The 26,528-nt window shown below is 31.1% G+C and overlaps 2 protein-coding genes across 2 annotated transcripts in view; both read right to left on the bottom strand.

The window, feature by feature from the left end:
• The window catches only part of LOC114328293 (histone-lysine N-methyltransferase eggless), a 91,146-nt gene extending 74,420 nt beyond the window's left edge, over positions 1-16,726 (bottom strand). The window contains exons 1-3 of the mRNA XM_028277115.2: positions 15,756-16,726; positions 10,861-11,331; positions 10,520-10,681 (exon numbers count right to left, since the gene is read on the bottom strand). Coding sequence (XP_028132916.2) covers positions 10,520-10,681; positions 10,861-11,331; positions 15,756-16,497 — 1,375 coding nt within the window. The 5' untranslated portion in view covers positions 16,498-16,726. The remainder of the gene's footprint in view (positions 1-10,519; positions 10,682-10,860; positions 11,332-15,755) is intronic.
• Positions 16,727-19,173: 2,447 nt separating this feature from the next.
• LOC114328295 (U6 snRNA-associated Sm-like protein LSm8) lies at positions 19,174-26,527 on the bottom strand. The gene is made up of 4 exons (XM_028277118.2): positions 26,126-26,527; positions 25,971-26,011; positions 25,790-25,917; positions 19,174-19,289 (listed from the first exon to the last, which is right to left on the bottom strand). The coding sequence occupies exons 1-4, from the start codon at positions 26,154-26,156 to the stop codon at positions 19,199-19,201; spliced, it is 291 nt and encodes a 96-aa protein (XP_028132919.1). The 5' UTR covers positions 26,157-26,527; the 3' UTR covers positions 19,174-19,198.
• Between the last annotated feature and the right edge of the window lies 1 nt (position 26,528).

The raw sequence follows: 26,528 nt of genomic DNA, 5'->3' as shown, positions 1-26,528 counted from the left end.
AAAAAATAAAACAACATAAGTATATATCTTTGTAAAATTAGAGCAGGATTATGATCGTATACCTACCTAACAAACGAGAAGAAAGCAAGGGGCACTCTTTTAGAGCTTCCTCATAAAAATACAAAATAATCCCATAAAGGTAAGATGGCGAATGGACATTGACTCTGAAGCCAATATTGCTCAAACACATACAACTGAAGATTTAAGTGTAACAAGCGTATAATTTAAAATTTGTTTGATCCGACTCAACCCTCCCAAGCTTATCCCTCTATTTGGCCATATTCCTTACAGTTTAACGCCAATTGGCAACACTGTTTTTCTGGCATTCGTAAGACCATGCCTGAATACCTCTAATGATATATATCCTAAGCAAACCTGGTTTGCTATGGTTTGTTTTTTAATCAAGAGGAGTAAACTAAAAAGACAGATTCACACCCGAGAAAGTCACCAGATACACCTTTTTTGGTTGACCATGTCGGCCTTCGACGGTAATCCAGAAATATTATATTATATGTACTAATACGTCACTAAAGAGTTCTAAAAATAACTTTTTTTATTTAAAAGCAAATCTAAAAATTAAAGGAATAACGCAGAAAACTCAAAAAATCGCTGAGATAACTTAATATATATTATATAATTATAATATAATATATTATAACTTAATATATATGTTTTGATTCTGGCCTTGGTTTAGAACCTTTAGCCACGTAACTACATATAAAATTATTACTCGTTCATAAGTATAAAATTGTCCAGTATACACTTAAAAATAAAGAATAATAAAAAATAAAACTTACAAATAACAATGTCTACTTACTATGTTAATAAATACAACTATAATAATTTTTTTTCTTCACTACGGTAGGAACTAAATCCGATTCATCCTTTCGGAGATTTAGAACCTCTTAGTGATTTATTTATTTTTTTTATTTTTTTTTTATTTTTTTTATAATATATATTTTTTTATTATTTTTTTTAACCTTTTTTTTTTAAATAATTTTTTTTTCGAACATACATAGGTTACGAAATAATATATTTAATTACAGGAAATATCTCATTCATACATTACATAATATAAAGGAAATACCTATTCATTCAAACGTTTAGTTTTACATTCACACTTAATTTAATTTTTTGAAGAAATGTCATAATTATTTTAAAAATTTTAATGTTATCTTCACTTAATAGTACATTTAAGTCTAGGGGAGTACTTAAACCTGCTTTAAACTTAATATATTAACCTATGAAATGCCAGAAGTGTTAAAATTTCATAAATGTCATTAGTGTCAAACTTTAAAACAGTGGTGTAAACTTGTCTGAAACAAGCATTACGGCGCGGTAAATTTGAATTACTCCTCCTGGTTTAAAAACAAACCATAGGATTATGGAATATTATTAGGATTTAGGCCAGTAAAGAAAAAAGAGCTTATACAGGTTTTGTAAGGTTTTAAAAGGTATATGAAGGATAGCTGATAACAAATCCCTAACCCGGGAGTAGTCGCGCACACTTCTGTAACGTGAATAGTTGCGTGTTAGATTTCATCTCACAATACGAATTTACAACAAATTTTTATTTTATAGTATTTTTATTTACTTGCTACGTTAGAAATATTATTTCTAACAATTATAAAGCTAATTGGCTCTCCTCAAAGCCATAAATTCCACAAAAAGAAGAAGAAAAAAAAATACCTACGCATTACTACACCCTTCCTCGAGGCACTTACAAATTTTTTTCAAAATTTCAAAAATTTTCATCAAGTTATCGCGAAAAAGGATAAAATGTGAGATTCTATCTAACGGCGCGACTACTCGCGGGTTAAAGATGTACAGCTGATTTAGCTATGATTTTTTAAACAATCATAAAAAGTGGAAAATATTATCTTCTGTCTACAACACGCTTCTTATACAGAGAGGTTCAAAATTATGGAATAAATTCAATTTTTCGAGAATAGGCCACTTTGGAGAAAAATCCCCAGACAGGTTGATTTTTATTTTTGAATCAAGATTTTTTGGCATATATACAGCGTGTCCCCGAAAATAGTGCGTTCCTTAAAGGTATAGATAGAAGGCACAATGTAGAGCAAAAAAGTCTTATAACATTTTTTTTCTAAATTGATCCGTTTGACCAAAAAACGAAAATACATTTTGATATGCAAATTGAAGTCTGGCAACAACGCGCAACTCAAAAATCTAAAGATTAAAAAAGTAGGTTTGTAGGTCAGTTGCATCTGGTAGGTAAAATAATGTAAATCCATTATTTTGCAGGTAGGTACCTACCATGTCAACAACCCCAAATATCACACCCCAAAGTAAATAAACAAGGGGTTATTGGGTTAAATTTCCACAGTCACAGCAAGTTCTTCTAGGCTACGTTGCCTAGAATGACCTAGAGTTGGCAAGTAGCAAAACAGATATAGTAATACTAAAGGGACCAAGACAGAGACCAACTTTGAGTTTTGATTTAAATGGTAGCATTATAGAACTGAGTAACTGTGCTAAATATCTGGGCATACACCTTGATTCAGGTTTGAGATACACGAAACACCTTATAAATGCAGTTCAGAAGGCTGAACAGAGAAATGCTGCTATGACAAAGATTATGCCAAATATAGGCGGACCGAGTAACTATAAAAGAAAATTGTATCTCCAGGTTGGACATTCCACCCTCCTATATGGGGCACCTGTATGGCTTGAAGTGTTGAGATTAAAAAAATATGAGGAAATATTAACGAGAAGTTAAAGAAAACCCCTCCTGAAGGTAGTAAGTGCATACAGGACTACATCGACGATAGCCCTACAGGTGATTGTGGGTACGCTCTCCATTCACCTCCTAGCAAAAGAACGTAAGATCATATACGAAAATGATAACGGCCACCCAATAGGGGTGAAAGCCGAGGTAAGAGAGCAAATGCTAAACCAATGGCAACAAGAATGGGAGCAACAAATAGAAAAAGCACAATGGACGAAAACACTAATTCCAGATGTGAAAGAGTGGTACCAATGTAGGTTTAAAAAAACAAATTACTTTTTTACTCAATTCCTGACCGGGCACGGCTCATTCAGGTCTTACACATATCGTATAAGGAAAACTGAAGATGACTTATGTATAGAATGTGGAATGCGTGACGACGCAGAGCATTGTGTATTCCATTGCAACGTTTTCCACGATAAACAACAAGACATGAGAACAAAACTAGGTGAGATAACACCAGAAACTATAATGAATGTAGCCATGCAAAGCAAAGAAACGTGATAGTAGACATAATAACAGAGATAATAAAAAAGGAAACGCGAGAGAGAGCGAGGCAAGATGGGAGATGAGAGAGTGACAGAAGACATTATTAAGGATATTTTATCCCTTATTTTACATATATACATCTTTTATCTATACATTTTTATCTTTACACTGTTTTATGAATACTTATTTTCATCTCATTTTATTTTAGTTGTGTAAACTTATGCTTCATTTTATTTTAACTTTTTTCATGTACTTTTCTTTTTGTACACAGTACTCTATGTTTTATTTCACTAACAAATAAAAGAATAACTACTCCTCACAATCGGCTCCACCGACATGGAGTAGAGATAGGGTCAGCAACGGGACATCCGAAGCAACGTTTGTTAAAAATACGTACCGGGTGTCCACGGCTGGAATGAGGGGGGTTTTAGTGGGTAGGCAGTTGCGTTTTCACGATTGATTCGCTCGGCTTCACGGGTGTCTGAATAGGGCAAGCGGACTGAATCCCACACACCAGGGTAGAGGGCAGAACACCAATTTCTTAAGGTGCTGCGGTCTAACCTGACGGTCTTATGAAGATTTCCTCCTCCCACAAAAAATAGGCTACGTTGCCATGTCATTCAAATTTATGAAAATAAAAATTCACTTGTTCTGAAGCTATTTCCTTGTGGCATTTTTTTGATTAATTATTTATATGGGAAATAAGCCACAATTAAAATGAAAAAAATAATTTTATTAACGTTTCGACGCCCAAATCGGGTGCCGTTGTCAAAATAAAAAATATTACTAAAATAAACTAAAGTGTTGTTGCTAAGCAAAAAAAATTCTTCTAATAATTTATTTAATCTCACTCATTTATATTGGCAATTCAGACATATATTATACATTTTAAAGTAGAAGACTTTAAAATGATATTGCCAATATTTATGAGTTGCGTTCCTGGGACGACTTACTGAAAGATAGTTCATTCGATTACATGAAATTAACCCCAACTCAAGAATATCCGTCATAAAAAATTATAGCATGTGATATGTCTTTAAAAAGACAACCAAATGCAACGACAGTAAAATTCTCGCGTTAGAGACTTCATAGTAAATCACAAGGGAAAACCAGGAAAAAACCTGTGATACTATCCCGACATCGTAAGTATTTGGTCTTACATTAATTTACTCTCAAAAAATAATACCAAATTCTGACTTGTAACATGTTTAAATTATAAATAATATTAATAATACTAGATATATAAGTAAGACTAAAATATAAAATATGTACTAGCTCGATATTATTGACTTACTAATCTTGGTATTTTCTTTCTATTGACTTCCTCTTTCAGTATGGGTAACCACATCCTACTGCATTCTACCGAGGAATTTGCGACACAATTGGTTTCATTTAGCATAATTAGAGCCGCTTCCTTGATTTTTCTCTTTTTACTATCTGATTCTTTCAGGACTATACTTGAATCTCTCCATTGAACTCTATGTTCATTATCCCATGCGTGTTGACATATTTGAGATCTCTCAAATTCTCTATTTTTAATATAAGATTGATGTTCACTTATTCTAACGTCTAATGGTCTTGATGTCTCACCTAAATAAAATTGTTCGCATTCACAAGGTATTTTATAAATGCAATTTTTTGTTCTTTCTTGATCATTGTTAGGTTTAGTTTTAGATAGAATAGATCTCAATGTGTTTGTTGTTTTGAATGTTGTTGAAATGTTGAATTTATTTCCTATTGTTTTAAGTTTCTCGGATAGTCCTTTTATATATGGTATTGATATTTTCCTCGTATTATTTCTGGTGAATGTTGTAGGATCCCGTTCTAAGTTGTTCTGTTCCATTCGATCCAATCTTGACAATTCCTTATTTATAAACGATAAAGGATAATCATTTTTTAATAAAACAGATGTTAACAATTGTTTTTCTGCTAAAAAGGAATTTTCGTTAGAACAAGTAATTTTGGCTCTATCATATAAGGATTTAATGATTCCCTTTTTAACGTTGATGTTGTGATTTGACTTGTAATTGAGATATCTGTTGGTGTGTGTTGGTTTTCTATACACTTGAGTCTCATATCCAATATCCTTCTTTGAGATCAAAACATCGAGGAAAGGTAGGCTGTTATTGTATTCCTTTTCCATTGTAAATTTTATTGTCTCTTCTTGATCGTTTATAATATTCAGGAATGTATCCAACAATTCTGATCCATGAGGCCATATTGAAAACACATCATCTACATATCTCCACCATACTGTGGGTTTTAAATTTTGTTTAGAAATAATATTAGTTTCGAAATCCTCCATAAATATATTAGCCAATAATGGAGATAAAGAAGAGCCCATTGCTAGACCAAAATTTTGTTTATAGAATTCATTGTTTAGTTGAAAATAGGTATTATGGGTACATAATGTCAATAACTCCATTCAAGTATAGTCAATAACTCCATTCAAGATTCAAGTATAGTCCTGAAAGAATCAGATAGTAAAAAGAGAAAAATCAAGGAAGCGGCTCTAATTATGCTAAATGAAACCAATTGTGTCGCAAATTCCTCGGTAGAATGCAGTAGGATGTGGTTACCCATACTGAAAGAGGAAGTCAATAGAAAGAAAATACCAAGATTAGTAAGTCAATAATATCGAGCTAGTACATATTTTATATTTTAGTCTTACTTATATATCTAGTATTATTAATATTATTTATAATTTAAACATGTTACAAGTCAGAATTTGGTATTATTTTTTGAGAGTAAATTAATGTAAGACCAAATACTTACGATGTCGGGATAGTATCACAGGTTTTTTCCTGGTTTTCCCTTGTGATTTACTATGAAGTCTCTAACGCGAGAATTTTACTGTCGTTGCATTTGGTTGTCTTTTTAAAGACATATCACATGCTATAATTTTTTATGACGGATATTCTTGAGTTGGGGTTAATTTCATGTAATCGAATGAACTATCTTTCAGTAAGTCGTCCCAGGAACGCAACTCATAAATATTGGCAATTTCATTTTAAAGTCTTCTACTTTAAAATGTATAATATATGTCTGAATTGCCAATATAAATGAGTGAGATTAAATAAATTATTAGAAGAATTTTTTTTGCTTAGCAACAACACTTTAGTTTATTTTAGTAATATTTTGTATTTTGACAACGGCACCCGATTTGGGCGTCGAAACGTTAATAAAATTATTTTTTTCATTTTAATTGTGGCTTATTTCCCATATAAATAATTAATCAAAAATTCACTTACATATTATGGAGAACAATGTAATTTTTTTCTTGGAAACGGTTAACTTTAGAAAAAAATGTTATAGGACTTTTTTGTTCTAAATTGTGTATTATTATATCCATACCTTAAAGGAACGCACTATTTTCGGGGACACCCTGTATGTCACACTAGTGATGTCATCCATCTGGGTGAGATGACGTAATTGATGATTTTTTTAAATGAAAATGGGGGTCGTGTGCTAGCTCATTTGAAAGGTTTATTTCTCTATTCAGTATATAAACATTAACCTAATTATTTAACCATTACAGGATGTCCAAAATAATTTGTTTTGAATTAAATTATTTGTTACAAAAAAAATGTATGTAATTGATTTAATTCAAAATACATTTTACTGCCGTCAGAATGTCAGAAAACAGAAAAAAAGAATGTGTGTGTACTTTGTACGCACGTAAGAAGTTATACTTCTATTATATGATTATATGATTATATGATTATAAACGAAATTAATATACTTTTTATTTATATTTTATTTAAATATTAAATTAATTTATACTTAATACTTCTCAAACATTTTTATTAAAACAGTGCCAAAAATTAAAATAATAAAAAAATAAAACACACACAAACACATTAAAAATGCCACAAATGATTTCTGAACATTAATTGTCGGAAAAATTTTTAACTAAATACGTATTTTCTGAAAATAAAATTATATAATAAATATACTTACAATCATAAAATGTATAAAAAAAATAAAAAAATAAAAGTTTCTATTGGGATTCGAACCAACTTACCACGCGGCTGGTATTTGCGTTGTATTGGGATTCACCCGCATTAAAACTGCACCACAGAGGCAGCTTGTCATTATGTGCGAAGATCGTCTAACTAAACAGATTAACCTTTTGACATTTTTAACTTATGTAAATCTAATTATTTTGATTTTGAATTGAAATGATTTAGAATTGGAAAAATACAACAAAACATAGGGTAAGAAGACAATATATTAGGTGAATATTGATATAAATTTTGATGGTAATCAAATTATGTAAAAAAAAGTATTACATACTACTTATGTATTTTGGTAGGTTCAAGGTAGGTATTGGAGCCCGTATAACGACTAATACATTTCGCAATCACTTGCGTCGTGCAAAGTGGCTATGTTCAAATATCATAACAAAATTTGATCAACTATTTATAAAACACTTACCAGTGAAAGATTCTTTAGCTTTGAATAAGCGAGATCTGCGGCACTCATACTAGGCACAGTTTGATGAGCTTTCACATTGGCATGCAACAATCATCTCTTCTATGTAAATAAGTCCAAAAATATAATATGAAAACTATTTAAAAAGGCAGTATAACCATTAACTAACTTTTTGTTTGTTGTTTCTCTTCCTACAAATTTTAAAACGCAACAAGCATACATTATAACCAAACACAGTCCCACAGCTGTGCCACAGCTGCCATATTGGATAATTTTTGTCATGTCATTTGAACATCCAGTCAGAACAAAGTTATAATGCGCATGCGCCCGGTCGCTAGGTTTTCCCATATAAAATTTCACCGTCATTACGCCCGTAAAGAAGTATAACTTCAAAAAAAAATGTTTATTTGACAAATAAACATTGCTTTTAGCTTAAATTCAATATTCAAGCTCCCACCCACCTAATTCTTGGCAGATTAAACATTTAATTTAAGCGAAAAGCAATGTTTATTTGTGAAATACTTTTTTTTCTGTTTCATGACAACAGTAAAATGTATTTTGAATTAAATAAATTACGCACATTCTTCTTTTTGTGTCAGCTACTTTAATTTAAAAAATATTTTCTTGGACCCCCTGTATAAATGACTATGTTAATGTTTATATTACTGAATAGAAAATTGACTAAATTTTCAAATGAGCTAGCACACAACCTTTATTCTCATTTAAAAAAATCATCGATTACATCATCAAGCCAGATGGATGACGTCACTAGTATGATGTAATATGTCAAAAATCATAATTTAAAAATAAAAATCAACTTGTCTCGAGATTTTCCTCCAAAGTGTCCTATTCTCGAAAAAATAAATTTTTTCCATAATTTTGAACCTCTCAGTTTTATTTTAGCCTCTAATTTTGAAGTTACGAGTGAAAAAAGTGGGAAAAAATTAGAAAACAAACGATTTTTTTGCATTTTGGGAATTTTTAGGTTGAAAATAATTATTCTGACAATGAAGATTCATAGTCTGTCAGAGAATAGATGGAAATCTATTCATCTAACTGTCTGATTTTGAGGCAAAAAGTGTGAAAAGCATAAAAAATGTCGTTTTTTCGACTCTTGTAAAAGAGTTAAATGGGGACTTAATTAGATCTGATGACGATGAAGGAAAAATGTTAAAAAACGTGTAATTGGCAACTGAATTTTGAGGGTATTAAATGGGTAAAAAACGATTTTTTAGATTTTTTCTTCCTTTCCGCTCGGAAATTAAAAATTCTACCTCTAAAAAAAGAAAAAAATACACAAAAAATTAAGTCACCCAAAACTTAATAACATAATCTAAAAAATTATTGAAAATTTCAATAACTTTTCCTAGGTCCCATTTTCAATATAAAATCTGAAAAAAATCAGGACGTTTTCATTCAAAAGATACATCTCCCTGATTTTTTTCTGATTTTTAAAAGCAAAACTGCACCTAAAATAAAGTAAAGTTTAAAAAAGCTTCTTTTCTCAATTTAAGGGGTTCTAAAAGGAAAGCTAAAATTTTGTATGAAGACATGTGTTTATATGCTTTATCGATCAAGTCATGGGGCTGATCGGTGTGGGGGTAGTTTTGACTATATTATCCTGTTATAACCTTTGGTATTATAATATATTATGACTAGTTACAAAATATGAATCTTTTTCTATGAGCCCGATAATTTATGTAATTTATGTTATCACTAAGGGGATTAGGATTTTTTGGGTTATAAAAATACAGATAATGGGTTGCAGGCCAATTGCTCCGTTTGATTTTCTGTAGGGGTTTCTTCCCTTAGCGGATCTGTCCCAGTTTTTAGGCGCCAGGAACTCGCCTTTTACCCATCTCTTGTCGGTTACATCACGTACATTCATTGTATGCAGTGCATCCAGAGGATATGTGACACTAATGTGTCTATGAGGACGTGAGAGTGCAAAGGAATGGGACTACCGATAGGAGATGTGATACTCTACGCACTGCACTATGCAGATGACCAAATTGCAATTGCACAGGACAAGGAAGATCTTGAATATATGGCAATGAAACTAATAAAGGAATATAGAAAATGGGACCTGGAGGCGAATACCAAAAAAACACAATATCTATGGGTAGAAAAGGAAGAAACGGAGAATCTGAACCTGGAACAGGAGACAATTACAAGATGCAATGAATACATATATCTGGGAATAAAACTAACTAGTACAGGACGAAACGAAAAAAAATATTAAAGAAAGGATAGTAAAGGGAAAACAGGTGATAGGAGCCCTGAATTCGGTACAGTGGCAAAAAAATATAAGAACAGAAAATAAAAAACGAATTTACAACACAATATTAAAACCAGTGTTAACATATGGAGCTGAAGTCTGGCAATTAACCAAATAAGTACAAAGGTAAATTACTAGCCACTGAGATGGATTTTTGGAGGTCAGCAAGAAGATCTAGACTAGAACACATAAGAAACGATGACATTAGACAACAAATGGAAATAGAAAGAACAATCATAGATGACATCTAAAGAAAACAGCTAGTTTGGTACGGACATGTAAGGCAAATGGACAAAAAAAGAATCCCCAAAAAAAGTGTTAAAATGGACCCCCACAGAAAAACTAAAACTAGGAAGACCAGCAACTACATGGATAAAGGGCATCTCCAAGGCGATGTCGGAAAGAAATCTAAGAGAGGAAGACTGCCACAATAAAAAGGTGTGGCGATTAGGAACGGAAAGGCATAGAACGCTATAAAACCGGTATAATATATATGTTATCACTTGACTCACTTTACCATCATTGCATCTTTTTCCCTAGATTAATATATGGCTAAAATTAGTACTTACCTGTTCTTACTAGTAAGGAGGAAGAGATGTTGAAGTCATCAGTTATTGAAAGAGCTTTTAGAGGACTTAATTCCGGTCTGAACTGGTTGTACAAATTTAGTTGGATTTTATCAAAAAACTTTCTCAGTTCGGAAGCTTTCCGTGACACTTCCTTCTGATTAACTAAAACATAGTAAGTATTAGTAAGTATTAAAGGTCAATTTTGAATGTGAATTTTATACAAAAATGTATCTTTATAACAACTTTATATGGAATTTTTCTTCCAAAGACTTTCTGTGATGTAGCTTGAAAGGGTTTTTTTAATATAAAAACAATGTATAAAATCTAAATAAAAAACTTACCTTCTAACTGATTACTCTCGAATTTTACATATGCTGTTTCCATATTTATTATCTCTTCACCGTTCAGCTTCCCCACTGTTTTGTTGATAACATCAAAGAAGTGAGTACGTATAAATTTGACATTCTTTTGATTCCAGTTCACATTTTCTTTTTCCTCCTCCTCTTCTTCATCGCTATCACTAATTTGCAGTGTTTCATTCATTACAGGATAACTACACTTTAATATCAATTTGCTTTCTTTCAAGTTAGTCGTAAGTTCATCGAAATTACTTACGGCTTTATCATAGCAACCCAAACAAAGTTCCTCCTTTTTACTTTTCGAACGCTTTACTCTGTAATATGAAAGACAAAAATCAGGAGCAAGTATAAAATCAGCGTGTGATCCGTCACAGTTGTTGTTGATACAGCGGAGATTGATAGGTTTATCGACCAGGTCGATGATATCATCAATGGCAATAACGTTATTGGTATCTGAAAAAAAAAATGTGATTAAATTAGTAATATCTGAGACTTAAAAACGTAGAAGAAACATAGAAACATTAAACATAAACATTAAAAACGTAGAAGAAACAAGAAAATACTTCGCATTATTTATTTATTTATTTATGGGATGTCCCCATTTTTACAAAAATTTAACAAAAATAAAATATTGTAACCATAAGGCAAATACTAAAACTAAATATTAAATAATAATTAAATATTGTTAAACAAATGATTAAAGTTTGTTTAGCAGTAAATGGTTGACTTCAAATAGTACCCACTATAAACATCCTAGGATAGCCGATAATAGTATAGGTACTGGGCCCGGTTTCAGGTAAAATTTAAATATGTTTGAATGTTTGTTTTTCTATAATCTTAGCAATTAAAATAGATTTAATTTATTTTAAAACTCATTTGAAAACATTAATTTCGGGTATATAAGGCAAAGCATTATTATATTTTACATCAGTTTTTTTGTTTTTGTCGTAATTATTGTAAACTATGTGGATCCTTTGGGCTTTATTATAGGAGTACCGTCTAGTCAGTGTTATTTGTCAAAAGACCAACTCTGTCTACCTCGTTTGCTTATCGCTCCAGACCAGTCTTAACAATGGGCCAAGTCAGATAAATTTAATAATATTTACGACCTCACTAATTGAAGTCAACCATTTACTCTAAACAAACTTTAGATTAAATTTTCCTGAAAATCTTATTAAAACTAAATTAATACTCCAAGTTAAAGGTCACTAATCTTTGATTCCTAACATACTCAGTCAAACAGTGCTTAAATCTTACAGATTTTATATCCACCAGATCATAAGATTGACTAAAGCCATTTCTCAGTATCTGAATTCTGTTAATAGGAGAGAATTTGCCATAATTAGGTCTGGTTACACCAACAACAAATAAATCAATGAATAGTTATTAGTGGAATAAAATCTATTAGGTCCGGTTTCACCAACATCAAATAAATCAATGAAGTTATGTGTTGATTAAAATTTATTAGACATTTATATTTATACTGTGGGCGTACTGGGAAAATAGACTAACTCACAAAAGTAAAGTTTTGAGAAAAACGTGTTTAAACATTATTATACCTTATGGTTACCTCTTAAAAATCGGGTACACTGGCTGTTTAAGTCTTGGTACCTGGATATGATTTTGAAGGATGTTAACCACAGGTGGTGTGCACATACATGTACAAAAAAAAAATGTGTGTGTACTTTGTACGCACGTAAGAAGATATTCTTCTATTATATACAGTGGAACCCCGATAAGTCGGCCCCCGATAACCCGGAACTCCGGCTAACCCGGACCGATTTTTATCAGACAAACATTTCAACAATAGAAATGTATTGCTGTTACAAAATCTCGTGAACCTAATTCATTCATTTGGTGACGTCAATATACGAACGAAACGATTGATGAATCCGACATTACTGAAAATATCAGGGTGCAGATGGGACCCTGTCGCGCAATTCGCAGCAAATAAAATAGTCGTATGTTTTTGGCTTCATTTTATTTCGGTTATACATACGCATTTTCAAGGTTCACGAGGTTTTGTACCAACTCTATGTAATATAATATTTGAGAGATAATGGAACCGGATTGAACTACATATACCATAGTCCTTTATTTTTTTGAAACTGTCTGTGTTAGCATTGTTTAGAAAAGACTATTAAAATTCTTTTTTTAACAATGGTCTTAGTCATCACTGTTATTTAAATAACATAACATCAGAGACGGTATTGTGTGTAGTAAAGTCGTATTATTGTTCGCTTCCGTTTTGTAATCGTTCGTAAATTTATTCAGATTTTGTGTTTGTGTGTCTTTTGTCTATAAGGGCAACAAAACGTAAAAATGTTGTAGTGACAATGGAAAAGAAACTAGAAGCATTAAGTAGAATTGATAAAGGTGAATCTTGCAGCATTATATTATGGTGTCGGTACATCTACAGTATCGGATTGGAAGAAAAATAGAACTAAAATCGAAGAATTTTTTTTCAAAATGATAACAAAAGACAGTTTAATCGGTAATCGGTGCAAAGCTAATAAAGCTAAGAATGAGACTTTTGACGACGCTTTGTATGGGTGGTTTTGTGTGGAATGCGAACGTGGTTTACCAGTGTCTGTGTGACAATTATAACGGAGTTTATCTGTAAGCATACCATATTTTATTAATTTTTACCATTTTCTCCGGCTAACCCGGATTTTCGATAACCCGGATCGGCCGCGGTCCCAATTAATCCGAGTTAACGGGGATCCACTGTAATAGGTAATTTAAACGAAGTAAATATACTTAAAAGGTTATTTGTACTTATTTTATTTAAAAATCAATCTAACTTTCTTATCTACCACTTTCAAAAAAGAAGAATATATTCAAAAATTATATAATAATATACTTACAATCATAAAATCTATAAAAAAAAATAAAAAAATAATAACTTGCTTGGGGCTTGAACCCACTTCACGTCTACCGCGCCGTACGAAAGTTGACGCCATTTCAAACTGCACCAAACTCTCGCATATGTCATGTGGGAATATACACACTAAACGTTTACACCATAAATTTATATGAATTTAATAAAATTATTAGTTTGATTTTTGTTGAAATAAAATACAACAAAATATAGAGTAAGAAAACGATATATGAGATGAAGATTTGTAGAAAGTTTGTTCGTAATCAGATTATGTAAATTTGTAAATTATGTAAATAGCATTGCCTACTAATAGGTAACTACATTATTTTGTTTACATTTTCCAAATAGATAGGTATTGAAACTATTAGGTATTTCCAACTGAAACATTTAGAATTACATACCTGCGGCTTTTCAAAACTATTTAAAAAGTCACTATAATTATAAATTTGATTTTATTTCTGTCCACACATCAATAAAAACTAATATTATACAATATTTTTGTTTACCGATAACCTCCATATTGGACAATTATTGACAGATCATTTCAAAATTTCAACACCCAATCAGAGCCCATATAACAACTAATACCATACTGTCGGTGTGCGCATGCGCGCGGATCAATCAAATTTTACCCTCAATTGATTCGCCGCTAAAGAAGAATATCTTCAAAAAATTTGGAAAATCATTATTTTATTCATGAAAACTTGATGGATAAAAATATGGAGTTAGTTGATTTTCTTTGTCATTGAATGTACCGATTTAAGCACAGTGGATGACGAATTTGGAGATATACAATTTTTCCGGTTAACATATTGATGTTTGTGGATTTAATGGTATTAAAATGTCAAAATTGAAAAAAATGGAGTTACTGGATTTTCCCAGTAACCCCACGATATTTTGTTTTAATATAATTTTGATAATTTAAAGTAAAACTGGGGAATTTACTTTCTTAAAAATATTTATAGCGAGATTATCTGCCAATTTATTTGAAAAGTAAGTATATATTTGACAAATAAATAAAATAAGTCTTATGTGATGTTATGGTCTGTTTTTAAACCAAGAGGACTAATTAAAATTTAATGCGCTATAATGCTTGTTTATAATTGGTCCAACCTCAGTCAAGTTTACTCCACTGTTATGAAATTTTGACACTAATGACATTTATGTAATTTTGGCCCTCCTGGCATTTCATAGGTTAATTAAGTTATATCAGCGATTTTTTGTGTTTTCTGCGTTATTCCTTTAATTTTTAGATTTTTAGTCTATTTTTATATAAAAAACAGTTGTTTTTAGAACTCTTTAGTGTCATATTAGTATAGTATAATATGTATGGATTACCATCGAAGGCCTATTATATCAACCAAAAAAGATGTATTTGGTGATTTTTCTAGTGACTTTCTTGGGTGTGAATCTGTCTTTTTAGTTTACTCCTCTTGGTTTAAAAACAAACCATAGTAAAATGGAAATATGTCAGTTTATTGGTCGAATAACTTTGTTCATAGAATAAACTACTACTATTGAATCCACTTATTTGAATACCGGTTATAGGAATATCCCGGTTTAAGGAGTAAAAATTTGAGGTCCCCAAACATTTCTACTATCTACCAAGAATCGGTTATTAGAATATCCCGGTTATAAGGAATATTTTTGATTGGCAAGAAGGCTATTCTTCTATATAAGTGGATTCTACTGTATTTATTGTTAGTGAAATCGGCCATTAGTGTGATAGTGCTTCATAGAAAACAAAAGCAATTCTCTAAGAATTCTAGTGCTACATCTAAAGTTGATAAGACTTAATAAATCAAACAGTCAGTGGTATGGTCATGTCGTTTATAGAGAAAAACTAAACACATTTAGTTCTATAGTCTTCTAGGAAACTGATGTTTAACCATGACCTTAGTTCCACCAAAGACATGTTCTTTAAGTTTAATCTATAAGCACAAATCTTGAGAAACTTACTATATAAATACCAATACATACTGAACTAAATACATACCTTGCTGCATATCATCATCATCATCATCATCTAATATAACAATCTCACCATCATCTCTAGGAGGTGGTCTAGGTGCTTGTTTTTGATTTTCTGATGTGTTGGGCTTATCTGTCTTTTCTGCTGACTTATCTGCATTTTCTGCTGGCTTATCTGTATTCTCTGCAGGCTTATCTGTATTCTCTGCAGGCTTATCTGTATTTTCTACTGACGTATCTGCGCTTTCTGCTGGCTTATCTGTATTTTCTGCCGACTTATCTACATTTTCTGCAGAGTTATCTGCGCTTTCTGCTGGCTTATCTGTATTTTCTGCAGACTTATCTGCGCTTTCTGATGGCTTATCTCTATTTTCTGCCGACTTATCTGTGGTTTCTGCTGGCTTATCTGTATGTTCTGCCGACTTCTCTACATTTTCTGCAGACTTATCTGCGATTTCTGCTGGCTTATCTGTATTTTCTGCCGACTTATCTGCGCTTTCTGATGGCTTATCTACAGTTTCTGTCGGCTTATCTGCAGGTTGCTCAGTCGTAACCGTGGTTAAATCTGTATTTACATCAGCATTTGTTTTGTCTTCACTAGATTCTTCCATTTTTTCATTAGAATCACTTTTTTCCTTTTCCATGGTACTGGTGTCTCCCTCATTTGATGAATCAAATTGATCTGATTTACGTTCGATAATAGAGGTTTCTGGGATAGAATCATCAATTTCCATACAATCATCTTGATCATTTTCACTCACTTCCATTATAAAGAATTAGTATTAACCTAACCGGTATCAATTGCTCCTATTTGTTATTAAAGTATCTACAGAATTTCTAAACGGATTCTTTTTTATACTTATATGTAAAATTTCAAATATTATTAAAGAAATACAGACACATGAATTATTAATAAAAGTTGTTTACACGCTTATTTTGTATTGCCATTCCCAAGCAATCCGAAAAAAAAATTATATTTTTCTTGTCAACCTAAAAGCAAAGCGAAGCTGACATTGACATTTCTCCACAGCACGCTCCTGTCAGTCGCACTGTCAATTTGTATATAATCTGTGCTTATAATCCATGGCATAGCCACCTTTACTTTACAAGCCATGAAGAGAGAAAGGCAACGTCGCAATTGATGACGTCCGTAGTCTGACCACCGAACAACGTCTGACTTTCGGACTACCGCTTTCGAAACTACGATTTTAAAGTACAAATTCTGGTAAAATTTATAGTATTTTTTGAGTCGAACAAGAAAATATTATTAATTGGAAGTTTGTACAAAATAATATTAAAAGTAATTCCTTGTAAGTAACGTTTATTATACAAAAAAAAACCAATAACAAGAATATAAACGGGATTCATTTTTTTCGAATCCTAAGAAAACTAATAAGTATTTTTCAAAAATTTAAACGCAGAGTGAAAGATTACGTTAGGACCAAGGACCCAAAGTTCCTGAAAACTTCTACGTTTATTTTAATAAGTTACAGGGGTGAAAACCTAAGAAAATTTAGTGTGATTTTTAGTTTCAAATATGTCATTAAAAAAAACTTTTTATTCATTCTAAGGGACTTTTGGCCCTCGGTAATAAAGTAATGTTTTATTCTGCGTTTCAATTTTTCAAAAATACTTATTAGTTTTCTCAGAATTCGAAAAAAATGATTACCTTTAAAATACAGGCGTCAAAATGATTCATTTTGTTCCTTACCCCTTAAAGTTTGTCGAACTTATTTAGAAACACCCTGAATTGATAAAGAACAAATCTAGTTGTTAAACATAAGCAAATTAATCAAAAAAACAGAATGTTAAGAAAACCGGAGTCTATAGTTGGGTTTTAATTTCAGTATTTTTTAAATGCCCGGTACACCATAAAAATTTAACTGTTTACCAACAATATTATTACAGAGGTATTGTTAAAGAATTAGGCTATAACATATTATAAAAATCACTTAAATCTGCCAACAGGTTTAGGAAATATGAGACATTAAAAATGACAAAATTTTTAAGTGGACGGATTTCTATATGCACGCAAGTTTATATAAAAATATATTATATTGAACTAGAATCATCTTAATAACATACATTTTAATGTTCTTTATAATTTGGAGCACGAAATATTGTAAAATGTTTCAGTTTCTCTGTAAATACAGTGAAAATTATTTAAAAACAAATGAGAACTGTCAGAATTAATCGGTCTACCAATAGATGTTGCCAAGTTTCAACTTCATGGCTTGTTAAGTAAAGGTGGCTATGTCCATGGAAATGATCAAAATTTAGTTCTCCATCTAGACGCTTAGGGGCGCCGTAGGGTTTTAGCATCAAGAATAAATTCAAATTATTTTCTTTATATTCTTTTAATAAATAACGGAATCTTATGTATAGTCTAATTTTCTTTTTTGGTATAGATAGATAACTCAAATCTTGAACCATAGAACTGTGTTTTTGTGATATTGTTTGTACTATATTTATTTAAATTAAATTTTCATTAATGAGGCCTTTAAATTTTACTGTTTTTATTACATATTATTTCTTGAAGGATATCTTTTTACTGGATTTTTGATAATACTTTTGAAGTCTTTCTAATACTTTTGAAGTCTAAGAAGATATGAGATCTGGTAGTCTGAAATTAAACCTATTCCTTGATAAATTTGTCCAACACCCTTGACCATCTTGTTGGAGGATGTCTTCAATTACGATAAGCATCGTATTTAAGTCTCCATTCTAAAATGTTCTTAGTCCATCTATTTCTTGCAATATTTCCATTTCAGCCTTGTAATTCTTTTAAGTGAGTCCATAACACTAGTTTTCTCCTAACTAGTTGATTTCAAGCTCTGTCTCCAAGAGATATATTCAACATTGATCTCCCCATTGCTTTCTATGCCACTTGTATCTTATTGCTTATTTTTCTGGGTCTTAAGGGTCAATATTTGTGTTCGATATGTTAGAACTGGGAGTATACATTGATCAGACCTTCCTTTTCAGCACATGGGAAAATATTACTTCTTTCAGTTTTCCGTAATCTGCCCATGTTAGTCCCATTCTCCTGCTTTAACTCTATTGTTTAACTGTCCCTTCCTAATCTAATCTTATGGCACAGATACTTATAGGTATACATTTGTTCAATTTGCATGCCATTAGTTGAAATGTTTTTGGTCAGCACAAGTTTGGTCATGTATTGTGTTTTGGAAGTTAATTTTAAGGCCAACTGGTGTACAAGAGCTCTAAATGTCTAGAAGAAGTTGGCAGGCATGATCTACCCAGTCTGCAAACCCCAAGTTGTTCAGAAACTCTCCATTTACGTTGACTCCAATATTTTCTTAATTATTGTTTCTCATAGCACTTTGTAATAAAGCAGTCAATAGTTTAGGAGAGATGGTTTCTCCTTGCCTAATACCCTTCTGCAAGGGAAATACAGAACTTAGGATGAAATAAAACACATATTGCTTATAAATTAAAAGTTTATTCTTAATGTACAACAGGATTTAGTGGTTCCGCTTTTATATTAGCTAGATTCAGTCTGTTGTCTATATCCTCATCTATCAATCCAACTAAGGCACTAAAAAATATTGCATTTGTTAAATTATCATATTCCACACAAATAAAATTCAACAATTTAAGTTCTAAATACACTGCGGTGCAAAAAAATCGATCCACTAAAAATTTGGTCATTTTTGATGTTTCGAATTTCCTAAACCTGTTGTCCGATTTAAGTGATTTTTTAACACGTTATAGCCTTATCCATTGACAATATCGATGTAATAATATTGTTGCTAGACAGTTAAACTGTCATTGTATACCGGGTGTACGAATCCAACTGTGTTTTTTCTCGAAGTTCGCATCACCCTGTGGACTATTCTAGCATTTATAAAATAATGAAATTAAAACCCACCTATAGCCTCAGGTTTTCTTAACATTTTGTCTTTCGATTCATTCGCTTATGTTGAATAATACAAAAGTTAGGTACTTTAACAACTGGCCATGTTCGTCATCAGTACAGGGTGTTTCTAAATAAGTGCGACAAACTTTAAGCGGTAATTTTACATGAGAAAATAATGACAATTTGTTTTATAATCATATGTCCGCAAATGCTTCGTTTCCGAGATACGGGATGTTCAATTTTTTTTTTACAAACTGACGATTTATTTATTGCTTTAAAACCAGTTGAGATATATGCAGATCAAATTCGGTGGGTTTTAAAACGTAGTTATTGCACATTTTTTGACATACAATTAAGAATTTTATATTCACCATTGGCGTGCGTACGGGTAATATTATCGGTCATAATAACAGTTTGCGCGGCACTGGTGAATATTAAATTCTTAATTGCATGTCAAAAAATGTGCAGTAACTACGTCTTAAAACCCACCAAATTTGATTTGCACATCTCAACTGGTTTTAAAATAAGTAAATCATAAGTTTGTAAAAAAAAATTGAACATCCCGTATCTCAGAAATGAAGCGTTTGTGGACATATGATTATAAAGAAAATTGTCATTATTTTCTCATGTACAATAAGCCCTTAAAGTTTTGTGCAAATATTTTAGAAACACCCTGTACTGATGACGAACATGGCCAGTTGTTAAAGTACCTAACTTTTTTATTATCCAACATAAGCAAAAGAATCGAAAAACAAAATGTTAAGAAAACCTGAGGCTATAGTTGGGTTTTAATTTCAGTATTTTATAAATGCCAGAATAGTCCACAGGGTGATGCGAACTTTGAGAAAAACACACAGTTTGATTCGTACACCCGGTATACAATGATAATTTGACTGGCTAGCAACAATATTATTACAGAGATATTGTCAATGAATAAGGCTATAACATGGTAAATAATCACTTAAATCGGACAACAGGTTTAGGAAATTTGAAACATCAAAAATGACCAAATTTTTAGTGGATCGATTTTTTTGCACTGCAGTGTAGTAAATGACTGCATTTTTGTTAAAAAATAAGTTTTTCAATTATTAATGTCAGACATAAATATAGACTATGACTAGGCAACCAGGGCATTTAGAACAAAAAACACCAGAATATATCGATTTTTACATACAGCACCTATCTACTTGCAAGTTTTTGCATTATGCTGTTCTAAAGCTATTTCCTTGTGGCATTTTTATAATTAACTATTTAGATGGGAAATAAGCCACAATTAAATTGAAAAAAATAATTAAAAAAACACTACTCATAAATATTGGCAATATCATTTTAAAGTCTTCTGCTTTAAAATGTATAATATGTCTGAATTACCAATATAAATGAGTCATGAGGCTATGGGTACATAATTCGCAAATATTTTACGTGTATCCCTACTTTTTCTGTCTTTACACGGCAAATTACGTGTAGTAAAATCACACTGGCATGGATATTGTAGACATTACTATTTTTTTTTATAGAATGTCATTCTACTTAAAAATGTCATCATTAATTTAAAGAGATGGCTTTTGAATGTTCTTGAATAACTGTTATTTTTATAATTGCAAATTATTAATTCAGTTAATAAATGTGATAATTTTTTCACTAACTATGTATTCAGTGATTTTAATAATTTATTTGTACAACAAAAACTAATACTCAATCGAGAAAAGGGGAAAAGTGATTTTTTAATAATATTATTACGGAACGGTTACAATTTTGAACATCTTTAACAACAAAATACTTGGATCACAGAATATATTATCCTGATGTATTCTCTGCTTGGATCTTCCACAAATAATACACAATAAATAACTTTTTATTAAGTCCACGTCTTAAATCAATTATTTATCAAATACAAATATCAATTATTTATCAATAATATTTAATCAATAACTCAAAATATTCCCGATGCAATGTCAAATATTTAAAATTGTCACTGATTGTCAGTGTCTATGACTGACAATATATGCTGACAATATTATATTCGGCTGAGTGCGTTGTAAGACAAAGATAGATTTGGAAAATATTACCACGGCATTGTGTTCATTTTTTTCGAATCCTGAAAAAACCAATAAATATTTTTGAAAAATTTAAACGCAGAATAAAAGACTAAATTATTACCGAGGGCCGAAAGTCCCTTAGAATAAATAAAAAGTTTATTTTGAATGAGATATTTGAAATTAAAAATCACACTAAATTTTCTCTTAGTTTTTCGCCCCTGTAACTTATTAAAATAAACATTATAGAAGTTCTCAGGGACTTTCGGCCCTCGCTAATCTTTCATTCTGCGTTTAAATTTTTCAAAAATACTTATTAGTATTCTCAGGATTCGAAAAAATGAATCCCCATTTGAATAGAATTGCAGCCGAAAATACGTACCGATCCTCTTAAGGTGAAACAGTAGCGATCAACAGGTAGCGAAAACGCGTTCCAAGATTGCGGCTATAATTTTGAATATTTTTTCGAGATATTTGGCACACGTATTCGTAATATAATAAAGAATGGCGGTACAGAGCCCAATTTGAAAAATATATTAATATGTGGAAATTACTCTGTAATTAAATACAATATTAAAAAAACGAGCCTGAACCGCCATTAAGAAGAACAAAAAAATATACTTTCTTCAAATAAACTTTTTTATCCGATGCCTAGATTTTGTGTCATTTTGGAACTACTAATGAAATAAACAATTTTAGTAGTTCCAAAATGACACAAAATCTAGGCATCGGATAAAAAAGTTTATTTGAAGAAAGTGTATTTTTTGTTCTTCTTAATGGCGGTACAGGCTCGTTTTTTTAATATTATATTTAATTACAGAGTAATTTCCACATATTAATATATTTTTCAACTTGGGCTCTGTACCGCCATTCTTTATTATATTACGAATACTTGTGCCAAATTTCTCGAAAAAATATTCAAAATTACAGCCGCAATCTTGGAACGCGTTTTGGCTACCTGTTGATCGCTACTGTTTCCTCTTAAATAAATTATTAGAAGAATTTGTTACTAAGCAACATTTTTGTTTAATTTAGTAGTATTTTGTATTTTGACGACACCCGATTTGGGCGTCGAAACGTTAATAAAATTATTTTTTTCAATTTAATTGTTGCTTATTCCCCATCTAAATAGTTAATTATTTTTGCATTATGTTCAGTATTATGTCAGGTATATCACCTAACACCTTAGGGCAGGGGTCACCAATTGGCGGACTGCTGTCCACATCCGGACTGTCAGATAGTTTTGTGCGGACCGCCATTAAATTAACAATATACCTAGTGTTTGGCAATTTTGAAAATTTTTGGCCATGAAATTGTGTACTATGGTTGGCTCAACTTACGTGTGCGAATCCGCGTTATAAAGAATGAACTTTATTAAAAATTGGTCCAGATCTCAGCTTACAGATGAATATCTCAACTCCCTAATGAGAATCAGTTGCACTAAATTCACTCCAAACTTCAGAGAGGTTGTACATAACAAAAATGTCATTTTTCTCTCTGATAATTTAATTTTGTAAAGAGTTTTTCCCCTTTGTTATACTTACTATAATCATTAATTTTAATTAAGTAAACTGTAATACAGTGTGTCCACGGATGAGGTGCCCAAGAGGAAAAACTTTTTTATTTTCAATTTTAGCGAAAAATGTCATTCTTGATAAAAAGTTTTGCTTGTTGTAAAACTCCATAAAAGAAAATAAAATTCAAGTTTTTCAAAACCTGCCTAATTTTGTAGCCAATTTTATGTAAATTCCTATAAATTTTTGCACTAAGTTCGAAATCATAACAATAATCTAGTATTGCTAAGCTACAATGTAGCTTAGTAAATGTTAACTCCGATAAATAATTTGCCAATTGTCATTTTTTTTGACAATTTTAAGCGTTCAACAAAGAATTTATCTGTCATTTTTTAAATAAAAATTTAAAATTTTTGTCGAAAAAAATGACAATTCTCAAATTATTTATCGGAGTTAAGAGTTACTAAGCTAAATTGTAGCTTAGCAACACTAGATTATTGTTACGATTTCGAACTTAGTGCAAAAATGTATAGGAGTTTACATAAAATTGGCTACAAAATTAAGCAGGTTTTGAAAACCTTGAATTTTATTTCGTTTTATGGGATTTTAAAACAAGCAAAACTTTTTATCAAGAATGACATTTTTCGCTAAAATTGAAAATAAAGAAGTTTTTCCTCTTGGGCACCCCATCCGTGGACACACTGTATAAAATTGTCACGTGCGTTATTTTATATTCATTTCCTCTCTACTATTCGCGGTGTGCAAGTACTTGAAAAGGGAAACGAGAAACGACCGTGCGCGAGTCGCGGAGAAATATTGCAACTATCTTAAATAATTCATAATGTCAATTGAAATTGTCAAATTGACGTATATTTCATACCTTCTGTCATTGAAGGACAAAAATTATATATTGCTCCACAATATTGATATGATATGCAATTATTATATAAAGGTAAATTTAATTAATTGTATTTTGCTTGCAATACTGCATTTTAATAACGGATTTTATTTACTACATACAATTGTTTACGTTTGCTAAACATAACCTGCATCTTATTTTTTTCTTCTTATTATTTTTTTGGACTATGGTCTTGACAATTATCCAGCAACCAGGACTAATATAATTGGCCAATATAATTAAAAGTGCGAATAAAAGTACAGAGCGTAGAAATAGAGGTCGCTTTGCCGAACTTGCACGGTCCCAATATTATGTTAAGTGGGAGAACTTTTCAGCTGTGCATTTATTTGAAATAATTTTCCGATTTAATAAGTTTGCAACAAACAGTTTGCATTGAAACTAATGTAGAAAAGATAACATGTTAATTACCATTTTGTACTATGATTATTTTAAATTCCCCAGTTTCCTTTCTACAAAACTGAAGATGTCTAAAACTTCATTAGCATACAAAATATAAATTTCTAACTTTTAAAATATTCTTAGTAACAATTTACAATACTGCTATGTTCAAAATATACCGATAATAACATCAAAACAATACACGATGGATTTATATTTTTTATATTTACTGTACCAGGAAAGCTTTAAGTCTACAGTGACCAAAAAACAATCAGACAGATATTATTAGTTTTCATTTCCATATTAGTCCATGTGTGAGGCCTCTATCGTATGAAAAATATTTTACTCGATTTCTTTGTGGAATCCTGTTCAAAAATGTCCCCTTTAAACAAATCAGAACGGTGCCAGGCGTAAAAATTTTTTTAAACAAGTTCAAAATTACCTTTTTGCCTCGAAAAATGTATTTTTAGGTTTCTTGAATGATTTTAAACAAAAAAATGTCTCTTATCATATTTCAAGTTGATAGTTTTTGAGCTATAAGTGATTTAAAATCTGAAAATACGCATTTTCGATGCTTGAAAACTCTCTAGTTTCGATAAAATGATAGATCTTTTTTGTATAAGATGACTCAAAGATGCTAGAAACATATTTTCGGGGACAAAAAAGGTGATGTTTTGAATTTGTTAAAAAAATTGTTACACCATTTCTGCCCAAAAATTTCGCCCGGCACCCTTCTGATTTGTTCATAGGAAATATTTCTTAACAAGAATCTGCAAAGAAACCAAATCAGAACAATCAGACACAGGCAGCATTAAATCCGGGCCCTGGAAGTGTCATAGGTTTTTGAAACGGACCCTGCCTTAGGGTAAATGGGTTAGGATTATATATTATGTCAGGAAAAAAGTCTATAATAGAAAGATGGGTGGAAATACATAATTGCATTTGCAGCTGTGCCAAAATCACTATATTAAGGGTCATATTTTGTTACTATGGAGTTTATGGCATCGGATACGCTATCAGAATCAATCTCCCAAAGCACCTGGTGCCCAGAATTACTGTTCAGGTACATCATCTAGCTAGAGTATTGAGGATTTTTGGCACTAAATTGATGCAAACAGATTACTCGGGTTTTTGGGCTTGCTGAACACGAATTTGACATCAGAAAAAACCCTCAGAGCACCCATACAAGTAATCTTCTGGAATTTCAAGGTTTTCAGACAGTAAATTGATGAAAACACAATACTTATGTTTTTTTGGGATGTAGGTACAAATTTGACGTAGGTCAAGGCCCAGGGTTCCATAATTAAAGGCACATTGTCTATATCAACTTACATATTATCTCCTCTTATTATATGCAATCCCAACATAACTTGTTCTACTCCTGAGGTAGTTGAATAAACTCTTTCATGCGATTCATCTAATATTATGTTGATAGTCTGGTCAAACCCTTTTAAAGTACCCTAAAAAGCGCACTGTATTAATGTTTGTCTATGTACATTTGTCTTAAACTTACTATGAAATTTCTTCCATCAGCTGTTATTATTGAAACCATATCTAGTAATTTGTTAAGGAGGAATATTCAAAAAAGAACAATATTTAAATATCAATAATACCAGTAATCAGTATATCAAAAGTGGAGTATGGACTGCTGTTAATAAAAAAGGATACGATTTACAAAAGAATCCAATCCTGAGGCCATTGTGTATATTTTTTAACGCTTTATCACTTCTTATAATAAGATATAAGAAGTTTTTATTTGAAAATTAAAATATTTGTCAATTTTATTTTTATTTTATTTAACAAAAATCTAAGGTTATGTTAACTAACGACATTACAAACAAAACCGCTTCTTCTTCTTAATATGGTACCAACTTGACAACAAATGCAATGGTATAACCGGGATTTCAATTTTATATCTCTGTGATGAGAATCAAACAGATTTTAACTTTTAATCTTAATGCGCGATAGATAAAATATGTCTAATGACCACAAAATATTATATATTATCTAATAATAAAAATCTACAATATTAACAGTACTTTAATTATTTTATACGTTATTTAGAAATTAA

The sequence above is a fragment of the Diabrotica virgifera genome, chromosome 3 (assembly GCF_917563875.1).
Source record: "Diabrotica virgifera virgifera chromosome 3, PGI_DIABVI_V3a".
Taxonomy (NCBI): Eukaryota; Metazoa; Arthropoda; class Insecta; order Coleoptera; family Chrysomelidae; genus Diabrotica; species Diabrotica virgifera.
Note: the sequence above shows the minus strand (reverse complement) of the source record. Positions and strands in the feature narration are given on the sequence as shown.

Bases quoted from the DNA above. Each gene is read 5' to 3' on its own strand.
- LOC114328295 (XM_028277118.2), bottom strand. From the start codon at position 26,156: ATGGCCTCAGGATTGGATTCTTTTGTAAATC. The intron at 26,012-26,125 runs GTATCCTTTTTT...ACAAATTACTAG, and splicing joins ATTGGATTCTTTTGTAAATC to ATATGGTTTCAATAATAACA. The intron at 25,918-25,970 runs GTAAGTTTAAGA...TGCGCTTTTTAG, and splicing joins CTGATGGAAGAAATTTCATA to GGTACTTTAAAAGGGTTTGA.